Source organism: Peromyscus eremicus, chromosome 4, assembly GCF_949786415.1.
Source record: "Peromyscus eremicus chromosome 4, PerEre_H2_v1, whole genome shotgun sequence".
NCBI lineage: Eukaryota > Metazoa > Chordata > Mammalia > Rodentia > Cricetidae > Peromyscus > Peromyscus eremicus.
In genome coordinates this window covers 95,775,929-95,800,350 of record NC_081419.1, presented here as the reverse complement: position 1 = coordinate 95,800,350, position 24,422 = coordinate 95,775,929, and the positions used below count along the sequence as shown (strand labels likewise).

Sequence of the window (24,422 nt, the reverse complement as noted above, 5' to 3'; positions counted from 1 at the left end):
AGTGCTAATGGACTGAACTTGTCAAGTGCTCTACCACACATCCTCAGCCTGTTTATATATGTTGGCTCATTCATTTTTCATCTGTTTTGTGGTGCTTCAGATGGACCCAGGGCTCTGACCACGCTGCTCACTGTGCCATATCCCTAGACTGCTTTTACTTTTTGAGATAGCATCTCACTAAAAGTTGCATAGGCTGGTCTTGAACTTGCAATTCCCTGTCCTCAGTCTACAGAAGAGCTGGGATTAGAGGCCTGTGCCACCAGGCCTTGCTTGATGATCACATATCTCTAAAGTAAAATGCACCAGGATCTATTATAACATTTGTAAAGGCTTAAGTTATATTTTATTCACATCTGTGTGTTATAATCATGAAAATCACTTTCTTATAAAAAACAAAATAAAAAACCACACTTAGAAAAAATATACCAAAACTATCTTTGGTTTTAAAAGGGGAAAGAATCACGGACACTTTTCCAGAATGCCCTCTGGAGAACACCTCAGTTATGAGGCCTCAATCTATGCCTTTGAACACATCTTCCAAGACATTAGTAATTAAATGAAGACAATCACTATGGAGCAATGGAACATTTTGAGAAAGTCAACACAAAAGTTATTGCAGAAAAAATGTTGTTACTTTTCTGAATTTTTATATGAATAAATACAAAGAGAAAATGAGATAAAAGCAAAGGTTCTAGGAACAGAAAACACTGAAATTTGTTACTGGATCAAAACACAGTCTAGTTCCTATTCTTTGGACCTGCATTGTACCTTCTCAGTACAACAAGAAATGTCCTATTTCAGAATAAAATGACGTAACTGCAGTTTCTGTTTGCAAAGTCCTCTATAAATATGAAGTTAGGTAAACTAAATCTATGCTCTTTACTTGTACATGTGTGTGTTGTAGATAAAGACTAATCTCAGGAGCTGGACAAGCACTCTACCACTGAGCTAGATAGCTCCAGTCCCACTTTAGCACAGTTTTGATATGATGCTTATACACTGATTTCAAGAATTTCATAAGACTTTTGGAATATCTTAGTGAGCATCATTTACACTGACTAGAGTCTGTTTTCAGTGTAGTTATTCTACCCAGAATTCAAGTTTCTATCAACAACTTCTTTATATTTAGCTATGAACCTATACATTACCTGACAGAATATAACTGACACATTCGTGATAATCACAGAGAAGGAGAGTTTAGTTTTTAGAGAAAGCAGCAGAACATACAAGTAGCTAACCATGAGGAAACAACCAAGGAAATATAACCAGAGAGATACCCATCATTTGTGATGTCAGTGATGTAATAAAGGACTAGCAACTAAAGAGCTCCTCAGACACTGAGGCCCCACAAAGTCACAAGCTCACCCACAGGGCGGAGGACAACTATCTTTCAAAAGGAAGCAATCCAGAGAGAAAACTCTAGATTTTCTTTTATTTAAAAAATTATTGAGCAAACACTTAGACAGTGCTTTATAGAATGAAGTACTCTGGTTTAAGTGCTGATTGATATCATATAGTCTATACAGCTTCTGCTAGATAAGTACATGTATTTCTGCTTTATAGCTGTGGGAATTATGAGAGAGAATTAGAATCCAGGCTTTTCATCACTGGGATGAAATACTTGGTTAAGCTTCTGTATGCAAACAGTGCTTACTGTTTATTGTTTACAAATAAACTGGGAACTTCTTTGAGATTAAAGAGTAAAGGAAATTTACAAATTTTAACTTCTTTTTAAAAAGATTTTTATTTTTGACCTGAAAAGATGGTTCAGCAGGTAAGAGCACTTGCTGCTCTTCCAGAGGACCTGAGTTCAGTTCTCAGCACCCACAACAGGTGGCTTACAATTATCTGTAACTCTAGTTCCAGGGGATCTGATGACACAGACACACACAAACCACACACACTTAAAAATAACAAATCTTTAAAAATTTTATGTATGTGAGTGTTTTGTCTGTGCCCAACCTATATGGGCTAGAGGCCAGAAGAGGATGTTGGATCTCCTGGAACTGGAGTTACAAATGGCTGTGAACTGCCATGTGGGTGTTGGGCGTTGAACCCAGGTCCTCTGAAGAACAGCTGAGCCATCTCTCCAGCCCCAAGTTTCTACTTTCTTATAAGAATAAAGAATGAAATCCCTGCGCACGCTTTTAATCCCAGCACCTGGGAGGCAGAGGCAGGTGGATCTCTGTGAGTTTGAGGCTAGCCTGGTCTATAGAGCAAGTTGCAGGATAGCTGTGGCTACACAGAAAAACCCTGTCTTGAAAAGCAAAGCAAAGCAAAACAAACAAAAAGAATAAACTAAAAGATTTGTTATCTATCACAGGCAGTGTTTCCAGAGTACTCTTTTCAAATTTTTATACTAATGCAAATAAATTATTTCCTTTAGGATACTCTAAGAATTTGAAATAAAAATAAGTCATTATCACCAACACAGGAAAATGAGGCCTAATTTAATTCTATAAGCAAACACTGGAGGTAATAGTAATAGTGCTGACTCCAGTAGCAGTATGCACGAACAGAGTAAGGCTGGAATGCTTTAGCTTCCTATTGGCCAAAGCTACCATTTCCCAATCCTGACTTGTTTGAGACCCAAGTCAGAGTGTATTTAACAGAATCTTAGGCTTCAGCTGGAGTCTCTATCCCTTTATACCTCATGCCTCAAGAAACTGCTTCCACAGTCAGCAGAGCAGACCATGCCTAAAGAACCTTACCGATGCTTCTGAAGGCTCTCCTTCCTCCCCTTTCTTTCTCTCAAGGTCTTGGTGCTGGAGAGACTGCTCAGCAGTAAGAGCACTAGCTGCTCTTCTAGGGGACCCAGGTTCAATTCCCTGTACCTACATGGTGGCTCACAACCATCTGTAACTCCGGTTCCAGGGGATACAACACCCACTTCTGTTCTCTTCTGGCACCAGACACACATGCAGCCAAAACAGACACACACACATAAAATAGCAAAAATTTTAAAGTAAAAGAAAAGGTGTGGCTCTGTAGCTCAGAATAGCCTAGCGCTCTCTCTGGTGTCCTGTCTCAGCTTCCTGAGTGCTGGGATTATGTGTGTGGGCCACCATGCTCAGCCACACTTCAGGGTTTGTTTGTTTTTATTTTTGGTCATAAGATTCCAACAATGGCAAAAATATTTCTCTTTCCTGAGTTTGGGAGTAGAGTGCCTCAGGCATTTTGAAATCGGAATTGTATGAGGGCCACATTTTAGTTCTAGATGACAAAACTGCACAGAATATCTATGTGATTTAACTCTAAGTCCAACATGTGGTTCTGTCCTCCAGCCCCCATTACTCACTTAATTTTAAGACCTGCTTGGGCTGTAAAAGCATTATAATTATATTGACAGTGACAAAATGATTTCAACTCTGCAAATTCTGACCTTGCAATAACACCTGGAATCTAACTTGTTAAGTTGTGGCTAAGTCTCCCCGCCTCCCCCGCCCTTTGGACAGTTAATAATGAACCTAATCTTACAAATATTTCTGAAATTATTTTAGGTCTTTAAAATACTTCTGTTAAAGTCAGTTTATCCAATTTATTTCCCTTTACTGGGGCTGCTGTTCCTGCTTATTTCTGATCTGTGATGAGTCTCTACTATTACTAGTGAATACCAAAATAAGATAAACATTAAGTAGCAACTCTCAACTCAAGTAAGATTTACTTGAAAATACTGAAGTAAAAAATTTAGAACTGGGGATGTGGCTTAGTTGGTAGAGTGCTCACCCACTACCTGTGAGGCCCTGGGTTTCTCCCCCAGCACCACAAAAACTGGATGTGTTGGCATATGCTTGCAATTCAGCACTTGGGAGATGGAGGTAGGAGGATCAAGAGTTCAAGGTTGCCCTCAACTATATACCAAGGGTGAGCCTGGGTTACAAGAGATCCTAAGGGGGGGAAAAAAACCACCTCCCTACTTCACTGAAAACATCTTAGGCCTCATACATTCCTTAGAACCAATGAATTTATTATGATTTGTGTGTGTGTGTGTGAAAGGAAAAGCACAGCATAGTAAGAAATGGATGTGGGGAGGATACAAGAAGGGGGGAGAGAAGTCACTGAAGATAAATCACTCATGTGCATAAAACCAATACAAATATTAAATGAAATTCTGTGATTAAAATAATCAGGCTTAAGACAGGCAAAAAATGTAAGAATTATTAATAATACTTGAAATTAACCATCTAATAAAAACCTCAAAATTATCTAGTTAAACGATAGAGATCCTTAAGGGGGAAAAATTCCTCAAAGTGCAAAAAAGCAAGCTGTGACCAGAGTTGAAGAGCATTCGTCCAGTCGGTTATGAGAACAGAGCCAATGAGAAAGCACAGCATTAGCAGTTAATGGCACAGTGTGGCCCTGAGTACAAACGTTATGGAGAGCAGGCACAACAAAGAACACAAAGTGGAAGTAAAATAAATGAGAATTCCTCCTCCTCAAGAGCTCACAATCTGACTGGTGACATGATACGTGCATGAAAACAGGCATCAAGGGTTACAGATAAAGGCAAACAAATACAATCCAATAAAATCACAAAAGCAGTGAGAAAAGGAAGAATTTATAAGAAAACGATGAGATGATGTCCTTAATGTCCTTATAGAACTTCCAGTACCTATTAATCTCCTTTTTTTTTTTTTTTTTTTTTTACAAATAACTATATTTATCCCCAAACTAGAGTTGACCACAAAATAATGCCTAGGAAGTCAGATCACTAGTTTTTCCTTTTATACTAACTATATAGCATTCTAGGGCAATTATATTATTTTCTAAGTTTAAAAAAAATAATTCTTGTCTTGAACCTAAGTAAAATTTATAACTATAAAAAGAAGTAAGAAATCAAAACTGGTTACCCCCAGAAAACTCATGCATTGTATTACAAAAATCTTACATTTTATACCCTAAGATCGTAGGTAACTTTAATAGAAAATACTTTAAAACTCCATAAATACTACTGAACACAAGCAGGTAGAAAAGAATCCCAAAGCCTCATTACAGCACAGCAGCGTGGTCTGAGGCATGCACACAGGTAAGATTCTGAACTTTCACGACATTAAAAGCTCAGAAGCAAGAGTTAACAAGAAAAAATGTGTTGAATCTGTGTATTAAACATGAAGCTAAATCTTACAAGCCCTGCATTAAATATAAAGGTTAAAGTTCTCAGAACACTTCGCCTTGTCATGTCCGATCAGCGGCAGAGTAAATTTCTGTTCCTTAAGGAGACCATTTCCGTTGTGGCTTTGCTTTAACAAAAACGCTGTCTGGGCAATACTTGTATATACTTACAATCATAAGTATTCTCCAATGAGATTTAAAAAAAGATACTTTGTGGAAGTATTTGCCTTAGCCTAGAGTCATTTCAAACAATTTAGTAGTAAAAATTTTGAGGACTCAGCATTTCAAATTGTCACTACATCAATAACATATGTATATATATATATATATATATATATATATATAAAAGACAATCTAAAAATAAAAATAAAGACCCTTCCAATTACTCATAGCTAAACTTTTACTATCATGAAATAGTTCCCAAAACTGAAAAATTACACAGAACCTCTTGAGTTAAGATTAAGCTACTGCTATTATTGTAAGTGGGGGAAATTCTACACAAATTCAACCAAAAACCTAAAAGGTGAGTTTCACGGTCACAGCATGGAAGCCAGGCCACGCTCACCTTGGACGTCTTCCTCTCCACCATCACCATCTTCTTCCTCATTGTAAGCCAGCTCAGCCTGCTTGTCTGCCTCATACTCACCTACGTTACCATCATCCCCATTATAATCCGCCAGTTTAGAGCCATGCTGCGGATCAACAGGGGATTCATTTTCATCAAAGAATCGGCCTGTGAAGTAGGTAGAGGATTAATTCAAGAGTAAAGAGCAGAAAAGAAGGGACCTATACTGAAGACAGATGAGAAAGTAGGTAAGGGAAACCCAGCAACTTTCAGGTACTGGTCACAAAAGAACACATTTTATGAAGATTATACAAAGGTAATTAAGAATGAAGACTCAAAATACCTTAAAAAATAAGTTTACTGATCATACTTCAAGAGAATAGTGGGCTGAGCAGCAACTCTATCCCTGTTTGTACCCCCAAATAAAATTTTTTCAATGATTTCGCTTCTGTGTTTAGTGTTTCCTGTTAAGATCTAATGTTTTCTGCAGGTGGTGGTGGCACACATCTTTAATCTTAGCACTTGGAAGGCAGAGGCAAGAGGATCTCTGAGTTCAAGGTCAGCCTGGTCTACAGAGCAAATTCCAGGACAGCCAGGACTACAAAACGATTAATGTTTTTTGTTTTTGTTTTTGTTGAGAGAAAGTCTGTGTAGCTCAGGTTGGTGATTTGAAAGTTTTCTTAAAGAAAAGGATGCCATGTTTAGAATATCCTTTCTAATGACCTACAACTCTCTCTCTTCCTCCCTCCCCCTTCCTTTCTTCTTTCTTTCTTTCTTTTTTTTTTTTTGAGACAGGGTTTCTCTGTGTAGCCCTGGTTGTCCCTGTCCTATAGACCAGGCTGGCCTCAAAAACTCAAGAGTTCTGCCTGCCTCTGCCTCCTGAGTGCTGGGATTAAAGGCATATGATTTCATTACTGTAGGTACTGGTTGAAAGTGACATTTTAGGGAGAAAGTAAACATAATACACACTTGAAATTTGTAGTTATTTACTGCTAGATATCATTCATGACTAATTTGAGGACTCTTTTTAAAGCTAAGTTCTCTTTGCATTGTAAGACAAACACCATCTGAAGGCTACTTCAAATTCCTCTAGTAACACTTGCCACAGCCACGAACATCTAAGGAAGCAGGGCAGATAGTACAAATCAGATCCTTACTAGTTTGCTTGAAAAAAACCCTAGGTTATCCCTTCCTGTCTCCTAGGTCAGGTTTTTTAAATGTCAATGGAGCTTAAAGAAATTGGTCTATGTCAAATCATTATATACTTTCCTAACAATGAAAATTCAAGAAGGGAAATAAACCCAATACCTCACATAAAAATCTGTTTAATTACTGGACATTAAAAGCACAAATGGGGCCAGTGAGATGGCTCAGCAGGTAACTGGCCTTCTTCTGCCCTGCCTGACTCTCTCCCCCGATACACAAATACACGCATTCCAAAATGTAAAAGTAGACACTCCAGGTACTGTAAGATCTAATCCACAAACAGACGAGGGCTGAAAGTAAAGTTTAGCGTTAGACCACTTGTCTAGAATACAAAAGGCTGTGATTAATTCCTAGACCTACAACAAACAAAGTAATAAAAACTCCACAAAACTACTTTAGCATTAAATTTACCAGAATGAAAATTAGTATGAAAGGGCAGGAGATGATTCATCTGGTAAGGGTGTTTCCTACAAAAGTCTGATGACCTGAGTTCAATCCCGGAACCCAAAGCAAATACAAAAGGAGACGGACTCCCACAAGCTATCCTCTGACCTCTGTACTCTCACCATGGTGCACACATGTACACACACACACACACACACACACACACACACAAATAAGAAAATTTTTATAATCCCCAAATAGGAATGAGATTAATTTACTAAGGGCGTAAAGAAACCTGCAGCCAAGCCTGAGGACCCGAATTTCATCCTTAAAAGGCACACAGTGAGCTGGGCGGTGGTGGCACATGCCTTTAATCCCAACACTCAGGAAGCAGAGGCAGGCAGATCTCTGTGAGTTCAAGGCCAGCCTGGTCTACAGAGGGAGTTCCAGGCCAGCCAGGGCTACACAGTGAAACCCTGTCTCAAAGAAAAAACAAAACACCACCAACCAAAAAGGCACACTGTGAAAGGAAGGAGAGCCAAGTTGTCCCGTGGCTGACATGTACACACTGTAGTAGGTGTTATGAACACACATACAAAATAAATGTAATAAATATTGGCAATCATTTCCAATTAAAAAAAATCATGAAGATCCACAATTCCATGTTAGCTGGATATAGTCACAAGTCATAAAGTTTTCTATCTCTGCAAAAAACTTTTTAACAAAACATTGTGAACATATAGCTATAGCCCAATAAAAGATAAAATCACCAAATTTAATAGAAGTCTGACCATTCCTATAAACTGTAATCTCCTAATAAACAAAAAGGTTTAACCCTCACCTTCAATTGCAAATATTCTTTCACCTATTTGGAATGTAGTTCAAGAAAGAAAAATTAATAATTAAAATCAAGTCTGGGTATGGCAGTGCACACCTTTAATCCCAGCACTTGGGAGGCAGAGGCAGTTGGCTCATTATGAGTTCAAGGCCAGCCTGGTCTACAGAGTTCTAGGACAGCCAGAGTCACAGAGTATACCCTGTCTCCAAAAAAACAACAACAAAACAGTTAAAATCATAGAGAAAAATGTTCTAATGCTTCTATATGAAGAACAACATCAGAATAAAGTAGCAAAATATTCTCTCATTTTCATTTATTTTTAAAAGTGTGTGTGTGTGTGTGTGTGTGTGTGTGTGTGCATATGCGCGTGTGTGCAGTGCCTGTGGAGGTCAGAAGATGTTGAATCCTTTGGAGCTGGTGCTGGGAATCAAACTCAGGTCCTCTGCAAAAGTACTAGGTTCTCTTAACTTCACAGCCTTACTTCCAGCAACCAACTCCCCTCTAACTTTTTTTTTCTAAAGATAAGAGTCTCATTGAACCTGGAATTCTTCATTTCAGTTAGGCTGGCCCACCAGTGAGCCCCTCTACCCTATTGACTAAAAAATGAAAACTGAAACAAAAAAATAACACACAAACACACACACACACACACACACACACACACACACACACACACACACACGGTTTATTCATTTACTTATTTTGAGATTTTTGAGACAGGGTCTTACTTTGTAGCTCTGTCTGGCCTAGATCTCATTATGTCAATCAGACTGGCCTGGAACTCACAGCGATCCACCTGTCTGTGCCTCTGGAGTTCCAGGATTAAAGGTGTGTATTGCCTTATAATTTTAAAATGAGAGAATACAAAATGTTTAGGGCTAGCCAGGTGACAGTAGCACACGCCTTTAATCCCAGCACTCAGCAGGTAGAGGCAGGCAGATCTCTGTGAGTTCGGGGCCAGCCTGGTCTATAGAGCTAGTTCCAGGACAGCTAGGGCTGTTATACAGAGAAACCCTGTTTAGGGCTAATAATCTTACACCAAAAAAATATAAAATGAAAATATTAGTTGTACATTAAGTATGATTATGTATTAAATAAATAATTTCATTGCTTATCTAAAGAAATGCAAAATTCAAATACTGATAGGACAATTTTATCAGCATTTAACAAATGCTTGCTAGGCTGGGAGAACAAAAAGTAATATATACTCTCACCCTACTGATGCTATCATTTCAGCAGAGAAGGGAGAAAAGTAAACAGCCATTACAGAACAATGTGACATGCTGCTGTATATACTAATGAAAGTATGCTCTTGAAGTGGTATGAGAAGAGAAACTGACTTGGACAAGATAGTGCAGACATAAACTAGAACTGTACCAAATATGTGACAGTACAACAGAGTTTCAAAACACAAGTAGGAGCTTGCTAAAAGCAGAACAAAGGCATATTAAAGAATATCTCTACTTCCAAGTAACAGTCTTGGGTTTAAAGCTACAGGTAGGTAGCAGAGCACTTGCCTAGCAGGTGTGTGACCTGGACTGTGTCCCCTGCAGCTGAGCAGATAACATGTTCCCAAAGCAGCATTCTCAAGCTTTAAGGTACATGTAAAAAGAGGTCTAAGTCAGGACCTGCAATCTTCATAGCAATCTGACCAATGGTTGCTCTTTGTCATTCACCGACTCTCTGAGAAGTGGTGCTGTCTTAGACCATCTCTGGCGGTTCTTTGTACACAGAAAGTATAGTTCTAATAATCCTATTACTGAAAATTGTTGACAATGATATAAAAACTTAACAAGACTATCTGGTTATGAGGGTACACGCCTTTAATCCCAGTATCCAGGAGGCAAAGGCAGGCAGATCTCTGTGTTGGAGGCTAGCCTGGTCTACATAGCAAGAACCAGGCAGACAGTTACATGGAGAGACCCTGTCTCAAAAAACAAAAAGCAAAACAAACAAACAACACAAAAAAAGAGAGAGAAAAATTAACAAAGACAAAAACAAATGAGAAAATTATAAGGCTGTCAGTTAATCTTCATTGTCACTTGACTGGATTCAGAGTATCTTCTACACTGATGGAAACAGACCTCTGGATGTGTCTAGGACATTTTTAGAAAAGGTTTAACTGAAGAGGAAGGCCCACCCTGAATGTGGGTAGAACCATCCCGTGGGCTAGGATCTCTGAATGAAGAAGAGAAAGCTGCCAGCACCAGCGATCGTCCTCTGCCACCTTTTCTGACTGTGATCAGGCCCTGCCACATGCCTTCCCCACCATAATGGACTCCGTCTCCTCGAACTATGAGCCAAAATAAACATTTCCCTCCTCAAGTTGTCCTTACAAGATGTTGTGGTCAGACCAATGAAAGTAACTAATATAAAATCCAAGAGGAAGAAAATTACAAGGTAAAACTACACTTTAAAATAAACTTAGTTTAAACTCAATGTTTACCCTCTGGAAAACAAAGCTGAATGAAAATAAGAATACTGCTGACGTTATCTGAGTATATAAGTAGAAATATGGCAGAAAAACTCAGAGATCTACAGATCTCAAGACAGCATTTTAAAAAATTAGACTCTTTAAATAAAGGGGAACTTAATCACAAAGGCGAGTTTTACGCTTAAAGAAAAACACTAGATTTAACATTTTAAACACTATCAGAAATGTTGGTGCAAGAAATTTCAGTTAAGAATGATTAAAATAATCCTAGAAAATCATTTCCACAACTGGCAATAAGTATCTTCACAAATCTTTATAAAAAAGAATTGATTGAATGCATGAGCAAATAGTAGCATAAAGCTACAAACTGAGACGTACCAAGCACTAACAATGTGGAGGCAGGTGGGTCTCTGTAAAAGCTAAATTATCTACATACAGTAATAGTTAAAAACACAGCAAAGACTTGGGGAGATGTCTCAGTAAATAACGTGTTTGCTATGTAAGAGTGGGAACTGGGGTTCAGGGTCCCAGCACCTACCTGATAATTACAGGTGACTGACTGTAATTCATGAAAGCTTGCCAGTGAGATGAAGCTTTCACATCTCCAGAATTTTACATTTGTCAGTTCCTTTAAAGTATTATTTTATATGTATGAAGACATATATTGTAGAGCATGATGTGCTGGAGTCCAGAGGAGAACTTTATGGAGTTGGTTCTCTCTTTCCACCTTTTCCTGTGTTCTGGGGACTGAATTCAGGTTGCCCTCTTATGTAACAAACTCCTTTACTCTCTGAGCCATTTCACCTGTCTGTCAATTCTAATTAGTATGTTTATCTTGAGTCTGTGAGTTTGAGAACTACTGTTTTGTAATGGATTTGATCCTTAAAGTTTAAAAATGTTGGGATTTTTTTCCCCTTCAAAAAATTTTTACTTACAGTTATTATATTCTTTTTCTTTGAGGTATTGTGACTTGAATCCAAGACCTTATAGAGGCTAGGCCTCTATATCCTGAGCCCCAGTGGTGCTGGAAGGTGCTGTGCAGGCTACTGGAGGAGGAAAGTAACCATCAGTCTCATCCAGCCGTGAACACTGTGAGCTACCATAATGAATGGTCTGGCAAGACAGGCCCACTGGAGCAAAGTGTCACCAACATCATGGGAGTAACCACTTTCTGATTGAATGCAAGGCCTGCTCCACAAGAAGAAACCATACCTGGCATTATTAGTGGAGCCAAGAACCTGTGGCTACACAGGTCATAGGCCCTACAGGAAAACCTACAACTACTATTCTCCTAGACATAGTGAGGAACCAACTCCCAGTGGCTTATCATGATATCCACAGATGAATGCGTCTCTCAGCCCTCATCAGTGAAGTTCCAATTTGTAGTAGATTGCGATGAACAAAGATACTCAAATTGGTCAGGGTCCAGAGAATCACACTGCATAATGCCCAATCCTAAACGAGACATCTGTATCAGAACACTTCCTCCCAAAGCTCAGGGGTCATTGTAGACGATGGGGAAGAAAGTGTGTGAGCCAGAGGTGACCCACGACAACAAGGAAAGAGCAACTTCTGGACAAAACAGGGCAGTTGTTGACAGCATGAACAAGTCCCAACAGGGAGAGGGCAGGCAGGCATCAAGTCCCACCTCTAGCTAAGGAACTCCTGGCAACTGATTACTGCTGGAAAAGGGAGAAATCAATTTTCTTTAAGAGTGTAGTCCCATGGAAAGTCAACCCCACTTCAGCAGAAGGCCATATATACAAGAATATTCAGGTGATGTGAAAGACAAAATTGGGTGGGAAGGGAACGAGATGGATCCAAAGAGTATGGGGGTGGTGCTGAATATGATCAAAACACATTGTATGAAATTCTCGAAAACACTGAAATTCATTATTATTATCTTAAACGAAATAGGGTCTCACTGTGTTGTCGTGGTTGGCCTAGAACTCACTTTGAAAACTAGGATGGCCTCAAAAGTCACAGAGATCTGCCTGTCCCTGCCCCTCAAGTGCTGGGATTAAAGGTATGTGCCAACACCCCTGCCGACCCTCACCCAAGGTTTAAGTAAGATAATTTAACACATGAATAATAGACCACAAGGACTATTCTCCCATCCTGGTTGTTCTTTCAACTTGATATAGCTACAGTTATCTAGGAAAAGGGAACTTCAACTGAGAACATGCCTCTACTGGATTGCCTGAAAGCACTTTTTTAAAATTAATGACTGACAATTCAGTTCTTGGAACCCACATGGCACAAGAAGAGAACTGACTATGCCAAGTTGTCCCTGGACCCTCATATGCACACTGTGGCACACACATGCACACACTAAATAAGTAAATGTAAAAAGTTTCTAAATGTTATGTATGGTGGCTCATGTCTGTAATTTTAACATCCAGGAGGCTTGGGGACTGATCTGTGTTTTAGGCCTATCAGAGCTACAAAACAAGACTGTCTCAAAGCATCAACAAGGAGCTAAGATGGCTGAATGGTTAAGAGCACTTGATATTCTTGCAGAGGACAGGGCTACACAGAGAAACCCTGTCTCAAAAAACAAAAAACAGAGAAAGAAACTACAGACAGTATAGCTAAGTTACAGCATTGAATACACACAGAAATCTAATAGCTATAGTATCCCCAATATATAAGAAACTCTTAATGAAATTTACGAATAAAAAGAAAAAATTCCTACAACTTAACAACAACAACCAAATTCAATTTTAAAACTAGGCAAAGGACTTGAATGGACATTTCTCCAAAGAGGATAAACAAATGGAACACCACAAGGAGCTCAGTCTTGAGGGACACAAATCAAAACCAAAAGAACTGAAGCCTAGGATGCCAGTGCAAGGCCTAGGTGGCATCCCCAGCCCGCAAACAAATGAGAGGAGACAACCCATCACATCCAGTGGGTGGGACCCCCAGCCTGAAAACAAACAAGAGAATGAGACAACCCATCACATCCAGTGGGTGGCAGCACAGACAAAGAGAGGCAAGGAAGGAGATGGGATTGGGGAAACTGCAACCTTTTTTCTGTTTTTTAACAGGGTCTCAATGTGGTTTCGGCTGGCTTTCAACTCACTATGGAAGCTGAGATTACAAGTATGTCTGGTTTTATGTGCTGCTGACAAAGAATCAAGAACAGGACAGGACTTCCTGCATGCTAGGCAAGCATTCTATTCTACCAACTGAGCCATACCCCTGCCCTGGAACTCTTCCATATTACAGGGAGGAATGCATTAATAAAACGGTGCAGCTGTTATGGAAAACAGCTAAACATAGAGTTATGATGTGACTCAGCAATTCCACATCTAGGTACACACCCCCAAAGCTGAAAACAGGTGTCTAGCAAGAAACCTGTGCTTCAATCTTCATGGCAGCACTCATAATAATCAAAAAGTAGAAATAAATCAAGTGCCCATCAAGAGACGAATAAACAAAATGCATCCATAAACCGATTGTTATCTAGCTTATAGAGGAATAAACAGTGATACATGCTATACCACACTGAGACTCTAAGCATGCTAAGAAGCCAGGCACTAAAGGGCACCTTCTCATTTGGTAGGAATTTGAACGTCAGATCCTTCTGCCTCTCCGTCTCAGATGCTAGGCTCACAGGAGTGTACTACCACACTTGGTTTAAGGCCACATATTTTATGATTCTATTTATTGAAATATTTACAATAGGCAGTTGATTTCCTGTTGCCTGCAAGATGTAGCACTCTCAGCTCCAGCACCACCTCTGCCTCATACCACCATGCTCCCCACCATGATGGACTGCACCTCTGAACTGTAAACAAGCCACCACAATTAAATGTTTCCTTTATAAGAAAAAAAAAAAAAAAGAAACAAAGAAAGAAATATTTACAATAGCAGATTAGTGGTGGCCAGGGACTCTTAGGAGAGACTAGGGAATGACAATTTAATAGGCTTAGGATTCTTCTAGAGGATGAGGGTTCAGTTCTCAGCACCTACATGGTGGCTTACTCCAGTTCCAGAGCACCCAAAATCCTCTTCTGGCCTCTGTGGGCACTGCACATACATCTGCACATACTTTACTCCCAAAATACACATAAATAAAAAAAAAAATCAGTCAATCAATCAATTAATTAAAGAAAATACATAAATAAAGCCTTCTTTCAGGAAAGGCACCAGAGTAGGATAAACACTAAAAAGTCATTTATTAAAGGGTAATATCTGAATTATTCTAAAAGATAAATATAAGTATATAGAAACAATCTACAAAACTTTCAGGGTAAGTGGTTTAAAAAAAATCAACATACAGAGTATATAGCAGGAAATCATTAAAATAAAATTCCTCACATAAAACAACGTAGGCAGCCAGGCTGCTCAGCAGGCTAAGGGGATCATGTGAGTCCAGTGAAGAACTACTGTTCAGGTCAGCCTAGGCAATATAGTGAGATCCTGTCTCAAAAATAATAATCTTAAAAAAACAGGCCATCAGAATGTAGGGCTGGAGACTGAAGCAAGGATCTTGTACATGCTAGAGAAGTGTGCTACTACTGAGCTGCACCTCCAACCCACCAAATACCCTGAAGGAATTGTTAGTCTACCCTCTAAGAGATACAAATCAGTGTAGACAGGTCACAGGTAACATTACCTAGCTGCTGCATGACTGTCAAACTGCTCTAAGGAAGAATGTGATGACCTAACAGCTACAAAGCTGAGCAAGTACTTGACTCAGTAATCTCATTCTTTGAAGAAATACTCAAAAGTAGGAGGAATAAATAACCTGGGAAAAAACAAAGTCATAATCATGACAACGAAAATAAGAAAATATAAAATAATTATTTAATAAGAGTAAAAGGCACAATGGAATATAGATATTAAAAATGTGTATGTGGGCAAGGCAGATGACTCAGTGGGTAAATGTATGCTCAAGACTCCAGGATCCCTGTAAAAGGCAGACACATAACCAAGCAATGGTAGTCCTATGGGTAGATGGGAGACAGGCAGAGACAGGCAAGTTCCCAGAAGTTCGAGAGCTAGCTAGCCTGACGTATAATGTGGAAAAACAACAAACCAGAACACTATCCCAAACAAGGTATAGGTAAGAGCCAGAGTGGGAAGTGAGCAGCAAACCTGAAGCTGTCCTCTGGCCACTTAAGCACTGTGGCACATGAGCCCACATTCACACACAAAGATGCACACATACAAAGAATATGTATGTATCTGTGTGTGTGTGTATGTGTGTGCAGTTTAATGACAAATACAAAATTGTTGGTTAAGGGGTTGGAGAGATACCTCAGCAGTTAAAATGGCTTCTCTTCTAGAGTCCTTGGGTTGAATTCCCAGCACCCAGGTAGTGGCTCACAATGCCTGTAACACTTGTTTCCGTGGGTCTGACACCCTCTTCTGCCTCCACAGGCACCAGGTACATAAGGGTACACAGACATACATGCAGGCAAAACACCCATACACATCAAAAATAAGTAAATAAAATGATCAAAAGGTATGTAAGAGAGCTGGTGTAGTGGTACACACCTGTACCACTCAGGATGTTGAGACGGGAGAGAACTACAAGTTCTAGGTCATCTTGAGCTATATAGCAAGACCCTGCTCCCATTATCCCACAAAGGATAACAAATAATGTCCAGTGAATTAAAAACTGTTTTCGGGGCTGGAGAGACATTGAGTGGTTTAGAGCATTTGCTACTCTTGCAAAGGACCCAGGTTCCGCTCCCAGCACCAAAACAGTGGCTTATAATTGCCTGTAACTCCAGTTCTAAAAGGCGAACACTATCTTCGGGGCACTGTGTGTACATGGTGCATACACATGCATGTAGGCAAAACATATAGATTTTTTCTTAAAAAATTGAGTACATTGATTTCAGTTCTTCATATACATTAATGATACATAGAAAATAACCTATGGGTCAGTAGGGGTTCTTCTAAGATAAGTTATAGAGAGTAATTTCCCAGCATTATTTACAGACATTCCCTAACTACAGATTGATCTACGTATACATAAACACAAATCAATACTAGCAAAAAATTCTATAGAAGTAATGTTATATGAATCTAGGTGACAAATTAAGATACTTAATTTTGTTTTTATTATTATTATTTGGTTTTTGAGATAGAGTTTCTTTGTATAACAGCCCTGGCTGTCCTGGAACTAGCTATAGACCAGGTTGGCCTTGAACTCACAGAAATCTGCCTGCCTCTGCCTCCCAAGCGCTGGGATTAAAGGCGTGCACCACCATGCCTGGCCCTATTTTGTTATTATTATAAACTTCTTTTTGTCAACATTTATTGTGTCTGTGCATGTGTGCACATATGTGTATGAGTACATGTGTGATGTGGTACATGTATGTCGAGGTCAGAGGGCAGTCTGCAAGTGTTATTTCTTTTATACACTGTGTGGTCCTGGGGATCAAACTCGGATCATCATGCTTGTGAGCAAGCATTCTTACTCTCTGAGCCATCTTACCAGTCCTGTTTTTTTTTTTCTTTTTCCTTCTTTTTTTTTTCCCTTGAGAGAATTGCATGTATCCCAAACTCAACATGTACCAAGGATAACCTTGAACTCATACCCCTTCTACCTCCTAAAGGCTGAGATTACAGGTGTACACTATCACCCCTGGTTTGTACGGTGCTGCGATTCAAATCCAGGGCTTCATGCACTATAGGCAAGCACTCTATCAACCTAGATGTACCCTCAGATCCCTGCTGTCCTTTTTTAGACAAGGTTTCACTATGCAGTCCAGGCTGGCCTTGAACTCACTAACCTTGGTTAGCTTTAAATTTGTGATCCTCCTGTCTCAGCCTTCAAAGTGCCTAGGAGTATAGGTTTGGCCACCAGGACCATTTCTTTAAGCCTCTTGTTTAATGTTGTCCTCTGTCCTTGTCATGGTCAACATTGTCAACTTGCTGGGATCTATACTCACTGAAGAGACTAGCCTCTGGCATGCCTATGCAGTATTATCCAGGTCAGATTAATTTAAGTTGCAAGATCCACTCTGAATGTGGGTGGTGTCACCCATGGGTTGGGATCCCAGACTGAATAAAAAGGAGAAAGTGAGCTGAGCAAGAGCACTCAGCACTCTCTGCTTCTCGCCTGAGGATGTGCGGAGCTCAGCTGCCTCAAGCTGCTGCTGACATGCCTTCCCAGACGTGATGGGCCGTACTTCAACTGTGAGCCAAATAAACCCTGCCTCAAAGGGCTTTCTTCAGGGATTTTATCACAGCAATGAAACAAGGAACTAATGCAAATTCCATAGTGGGACTTTAAGAAAATGTTTTTTCCCAACATATTTAAGATGTGAGCTAAGCCAGGCGGTGGTGGCGCACGCCTTTAATCCCAGCACTCGGGAGGCAGAGGCAGGCGGATCTCTGTGAGTTCGAGGCCAGCCTGGGCTACCAAGTGAGTCCCAGGAAAGGCGCAAAGCTACACAGAGAAACCCTGTCTCGAAAAACCAAAAAAAAAAAAAAAAAAAAAAGATGTGAGCTAAATTCTTACAAATAAAACATTATTTATGTATCATTTTAATCAAGATGCACAAATATGCTTTAAAATATCATGGAAAGCCAAGTAATATCTAAACTATATATTCATGTATACATACATATAAGTAACTGTTGGAAAATAACAGGAGTATTTGAATAAATTATATATACTGCCCACTTCTCAACCCATACACAACCTTGTGCAGATAATACTATGGCTCTGGGACAGTTGCTACCGTAACTGGAGCTTTTAAACCTTCCATCTACTCAGAACTGGAGGAGAGAAGAAGCCATTAGAAGAAAATGGAACAGAAAGCACAGTTTAAGGAGATGACCTAAGGGACAGCTCCTACAGTACATTCTCTCTGCTACCATGTGCTGTGGGATGTTCTGTATGGCAAATGTGTTGCTAATTAGTCAATAAATAAAGCACTGATTGGCCATTGGCTAGGCAGGAAATGTAGGCAGGACAAGGAGGAGAATAAAGCTGGGAAGTGGAAGGCTGAGTCAGAGAGACACTACCAGCCGCCATAATGACAAACAGCATGTGAAGATGCAGGTAAGCCACAAGCCATGTGGCAAGGTATAGATTAATGGAAATGGATTAATTTAACCTGTAAGAACAGTTAGCAAGAAGCCTGCCACGGCCATACAGTTTGTAACCAATATAAGTCTCTGTGTTTACTTGGTCGGGTCTGAGGCTGTGGGACTGGCAGATGATAGAGATTTGTCCTGACTGTGGGCCAAGCAGGAAAACTCTAGCTACAACCATGGGTCTTCCTAACAGGTCCCAAGAATCTACTAACTAGAGTTACACAGATTCACAGAAACGTTAACTTGCCAAAATCAGTGTCTCTGAAGTAACTAAGCAGCATACTTCATTGCACAGTACTATGACTGTTCACACCTACATGGGGCAGAAACAACTGGAGGGGATGGAGGAGGAGATGCTGTTGAGCCTCCCACCACAGCAGCCTCACCAGGTGCCTGTTCTCCCCAGAATATGCCACTTTTCAAAACTACCTTCCTGCCCTCCTAATCAAAGTTTCCAATCATTAGACTCACAAAGTGTATTTTTATTTCTCAAAAAAGTCTAAATGCACAAGAACTAAGCATTTTTAAGAAATCAACTCACCTGAAATTGATTAACAGTGGTGACCATGATATTATAATTTCTTTAGACTAGTTTCTATCCATTTATAACCTATTTTTCTTTGAAATTTTAACAGAACCATACTTTCTCATTTTACATATTTGTTACAGCATAACAATGAGATCATAATTCAGTATTACAAACAAATACATTGTATTTAAAGAACTCCTGTTAGCATAGTACTCATCAATTGATTCTTACTTTGCTTCAACTTGTGGAAATCACTGACTCTGTCCCTGGTGGCCTGCTTTAGTGAGTCTGTTTGAATTCTGGGTTCTCGTTCTAGGTTTGAGCCTGGAATTAAGCGCTGAAGAGGATTCAAAGGGTTCTGTTTTGAAGTACCAGGATTTTCATTCTGGTTTAGTTGTGAACCTGTGGAATAAAAACATCAAATTAAAAGAATGTAATTCGCTGGGTGGTGATGGCATATGCCTTTAATCCCAGCACTCGGGAGGCAGAGGCAGGCAGATCTCTGTGAGTTCGAGGCCAGCCTGATCTACAAAGTGAGTTCCAGGACAGGCTCCAAAGCTACACAGAGAAACCCTGTCTCGAAAAAACAAACAAACAAACAAACAAACAAACAAAGTAACTCTTTAACAGAACAATTTCATGTGACCTGCTTTAGAAAAGCAAAAACCCATGACCATCTGACCTTGGGAGGTCATAGAGCTGTCTCCAGCTCCTGGACCTGCATGGGACTGCAAGTGGCAGTTGTCATGCCCAGTTTTTACCTGGGTTCGAAGGGCCACCCTTAACCTGCATGCCTGTGCAGCGAGCACGTCAATGACTCTCTCTATCCCTAGTCCTAGTTCCTGTGTTGTCCTTTCCATTCTCTCCTCACAGCAGCTTCTTCAATCACAACTGCTTTTAGTTAGGAGAATAGTATTGTAAAATCAAATTACTACTGAGTAGAAAACAAACACATTCCTAAATAAAGGGTTTAACAGATATACTAGTTTTAGGAAGCTTCTATGAGAACTATACATTTTGAATAAGGCAAATCTATTTTAGCCTGACAGAGTTAAAGGGAACACAGTTTAAAGTGGGACAACAAATAATTTGTGTGATCTTAAATAAAAGACTAAAAATGTATTAAATAAATAGTTTATTTGGATTTCTTCATTTTGTTAATTTGAAACAGGGTTTCATGTTAGCCCAGGTTGGCCTCAAACTAGCTTTCTAGTGGATGACTGTGGTGGCTGGGTAAAAATGGCTCCCACAGACTCATATACTTGAATGTTTAGTCATCAGGGAGTAGAACTGTTTGAATGCTTAGGAGGTGTGGCCTTGTTGGAGGACGTGTGTCACTGGGTGTAGGTTTTGAGCTTTCAAAAGCTCACACCAGTCCCAGGCTCTCTACCTGCTGCCTGTGTATCAGAATGTGAGCTCTCAGTCCCATGCCTACCGGCATGCTGCCAGGCTTCCTACCATGATGTTTACAGATGAAGCCTCTAAGACTGTAAGAAAGGCCCCAATTTTTTTTTTTTTTTGTAAGTTGCCTTGGTCATGGTGTCTCTTCACAGCGACAGAACACTGACGAACACAACCATATTACTCAACATTTTTTGTTTGATTGTTGAGATTAGGGTCTCACTACAAGAAGCTCAGGCCAGTCTTGAATTTGAGATGATCCTCTGACTCAGCCTCTTGAGTGCTGGAATAAGCCATTTACACATTAAGCCATCACACTCATTTTAAAATCCAATTTTAAACATATTTGTGTGTGCGCACACACACAACTGTTAGCATGCATGTGTAGAGATCAGAGAACAACTTACACTTTTAGTTGATTCTTTCCTTCTACCATATGGGTCCAGAGACCAAACTCAGGTTGCCAGGCTTGGTACCAAGTGCCTTCACCTGCTGAGCCATCTAGACAGGTTTTGCTTAATTTTTTTGAGATGGTCTCATGTGGCCCAGGCTGGTCTTAAGCTACTAGAGGATAATTTTTTCTTTTCTTTTTTTTTTAAAAAATCCTTCAAGACAAGGTTTCTTTGTGTAGCCTTGGCTGCCCTGGACCTAGCTCTGTATGCCAGGCTGGCCTCGAATTCACAGAGATCCACCTGCCTCTGCCTCCCGAGTGCTGGGATTAAATGTGTGCACCACCACTGCCCAGCCAGAGGATGATTTTTAACTTCTGATCATCCTCTGGTATACTGGTGTGATAGTTTGAATGTAACTGGCCCCCATAAACTCACAGGGAGTGGCACTACTAGGAAGTATGGCTTTGTTGGAGCAGGTGTGCCCTTGTTGGAGGAAGTATGTCACTGTGGGGGCAGGCTTTAAGGTTTCCTATGCTCAAGATACTGCTCAGTGTCACAGTCCTTCCTGTTGCCTTCTGATCAAGATGTAGCCAGTCCCATGTCTGCCTGCATACTGCCATGCTCCCCCATCATGATGATAACGAACTGAACCTCTGAAACTGTCAGCCACCTCAATTAAATGTTTTCCTCATAAGAGTTGCCGTGGTCACGGTACCTCTTCACAGCAATAGAAACCCTAAGACGACTGGTATTACAAGCATACACCACCACGGCCAGTTTTATGTGATGCTGAAGACAGAACCCAGAGCTTTGTACATTCAAAGCAAGCACTCTACCAACTGGGCAACATTCTCAGACCTAAAAGTACAGTTTTAGATTATTATTTCTCCCTGAACTTTTGCCAATCATTTAAAAATATTAATTTCAAGAACAAATGCTACTTTACCATGCTGCTAAATGGCATGTTCTACTTACTCTATAGTAACACTTGAACAGTAAGTAGGTTCTCAAATGAAATGCTAAGTGAGACTTTATACCTGGAGCCATGTTAGGTGAGAGAGGCTGTCCAGTTGGAAGATGGGAGATAGTTTGATGACTTTCATGTGGAGAAGCTAACACAGGGGGCTTCTTTAAAGCTACAAGAAAAAACAGATCCACATTATTCCCATTAATACTGTGATTTCTAAAAGTCAAACATCATGAATCAAATTACACTGCAGTAATCCTATGGTGCTTATCCTAATTTTTAAAAATAATTATTATTTTATTTTATGTGCATTGGTATGAGGGTGTCAGATCCTCTGGAACTGGAGTTACAGACAGTTGTGAATGGCCATGTGGGTTCTGGGAACTGAATCCAGGTTCTCTGGAAGAGCAGTCAACATTCTTAACAACTGAGCCATTTCTCCAGTCCCCGCTTATCCTAATTTTGTAATCTTTATCCTTGGCATATTAAATAACTCTTGTATGATTATTTTTTATATAATATTTTTATTGATTATTTGGGAATTTTACATCATGCACCCCATCCACATTCCAGTCTTTTCAGGTCTGCCCCTACCTCTTGTGATATCTCCCCCCAAAAAAGAAGAGAGAGAAAAAAACAACAACAACAAATCCAATTCATGTTGACCATATGCTCGCTGGAGCATTGTCAAACTCCCAGTGGCCAGCCCCTTAAAGACAACTGAGTCCTTCCCCACCCCCACCACCAGAAGTCATCAACTGTGGAGAGCTATACTTCAGCATCCTTATCACAATTTTTACAAGTTCTTTTTGACAGCGTTCTGTCTAGCTATTACTTTTTTGAGGACTGGGGGAGGGGGAGGGGCTGTCATAGAGCCTTCTACGTCCCTCTTTCTCAATTGTGCGCCTCAGTTATCAATACCATTGCAAAAGTTGCTTCCTTGCTCTTTACAGTCAGTGGGAGCATGGATCCTGGACTTCCTCATGGTTTCTAGTGACTGTACGGATCACAAACCATAGACATTCACATGGTCTCTGGCATCAGCACATGCCAAAGACCTCAGCATGGTCTCCCATGGCAGTACAGACATTAACATGGCCCTCTGCAGCAGCTTGGGCCACGGACACCATCATAGCCCTTGATAGTAGCACAGACCAAGGACATCAACATGGCCTCAGGTGGCGGCACAGACCACAGACACCCACACGGTCTTTGGTGGTAACATGGCTCCATGGGCATCAACATGGCCCCAGGCAGCAGAACAGACCATGGACACCTGCCTGATCCTAGGTGGTAACACAGGTCACTTGACATCAACACGACCCCTGGCAGGACTACAGATCCCACCATGGCCTTCTGCAACAGCACACACAGACCATGGGCAGCCTTCGGTGGCAACACAGCCCCATGGACATCAACATGGCTTCAGATGGCAGCACCGAGCATGGGCATCTGCATGGTCTTCAGTGGTAACATGGGCCTTGGACATCAACACCTCACCTGGCTGCAGTAGGACCACGGACCCAGACATGGCCCTCAGCGACAGCACAGACCACTGACATCAACATGGCCTCAGGTGGCTGCACAGGCCACTCACATCAACATGACTCTTGGTTTCAGCACGGCCCACTAACATCAACAATGGCTTCAGGTGGCAGCATAGACCATGAACATCCACATGGATTCTGGTGGTAACAGGGGAGAGGGACATTAGCACAGCCCCCCTCCCCTGCTGCTACAGGACCACAGACAACCACATGAACCTCAGGGGATACCAACGTGGCCTCCAGGGGCAGCATGGACTATAGAGGTTTGTCAAGGAGGTCCAATCCAGTGAATGAACCATGCTTCATCTTGGACATCCTGCCACTGCTCAGAATCAGGGTGACCATGCAGCTGGGGGGCATGTCCAGGTCTGAGTCTGCTCAAGCTCCAGGATACTGCACATCACCTTGTCAGCCCTACTCAGCAAGGACATGCACCCCACCCACCCACCCACCCACCGCAGCCTTTGCAGCCTTCTCTCACACATTACCTCCACTGCATCTCTAGTTCCATCTCTCTCCAACATGCACTCACATCTCCATTCCTCCATATTTCCCACCTCTCCATCACATACAGCCCTATGTTCTCCATCTTCCAGCAGGGTAAAAAGCGCAGGTGCAGCCTCAGTGGCCCCATGTTAGAGGCTAGCCAGTCCAGCCCTATTCAGTAATGACCTGTTTCTGTGGAGCTCCAGGCCACTGCACATTTCCCTGTCATGGGTGCTGGCAGCCTTTGTGTTTGTGGTCTGCAGGCTGAGATGTGGCGGTAAAGCACCACCAACAGCTCTGTTCCATCATCTTTCTTTCCTTCCATAAGACTTGCCTTTTTTTTTTTTTTTTCTTTTGTTGTTCCAAAGCTACTTCAGGCTCTGCAGACTCCTTTTCTGCTGCTGTGGAACCTCCATGGGTCTCTCAGACTCCTCAGAGCTCCACAGTGGGTGCTGGCAGCCCCTGCCATTTCTGTTTCCCTTCTTCTTGTATGA

General features: G+C 40.9%; 1 protein-coding gene across 4 annotated transcripts in view; it reads right to left on the bottom strand.

Annotated features, from left to right (window-relative positions):
• Nucleotides 1–24,422, bottom strand: part of Golm2 (golgi membrane protein 2) — a 73,695-nt gene that overhangs the window by 4,317 nt on the left and 44,956 nt on the right. For 3 of the 4 annotated variants that reach the window (XM_059261267.1, XM_059261264.1, XM_059261268.1), the window contains exons 7-9: nt 21,966–22,064; nt 19,367–19,537; nt 5,678–5,845 (exon numbers count right to left, since the gene is read on the bottom strand). In XM_059261267.1, the coding sequence (XP_059117250.1) occupies nt 5,678–5,845; nt 19,367–19,537; nt 21,966–22,064 (438 nt within the window). The remainder of the gene's footprint in view (nt 1–5,677; nt 5,846–19,366; nt 19,538–21,965; nt 22,065–24,422) is intronic. The other variant, XM_059261265.1, reaches the window with a different exon arrangement.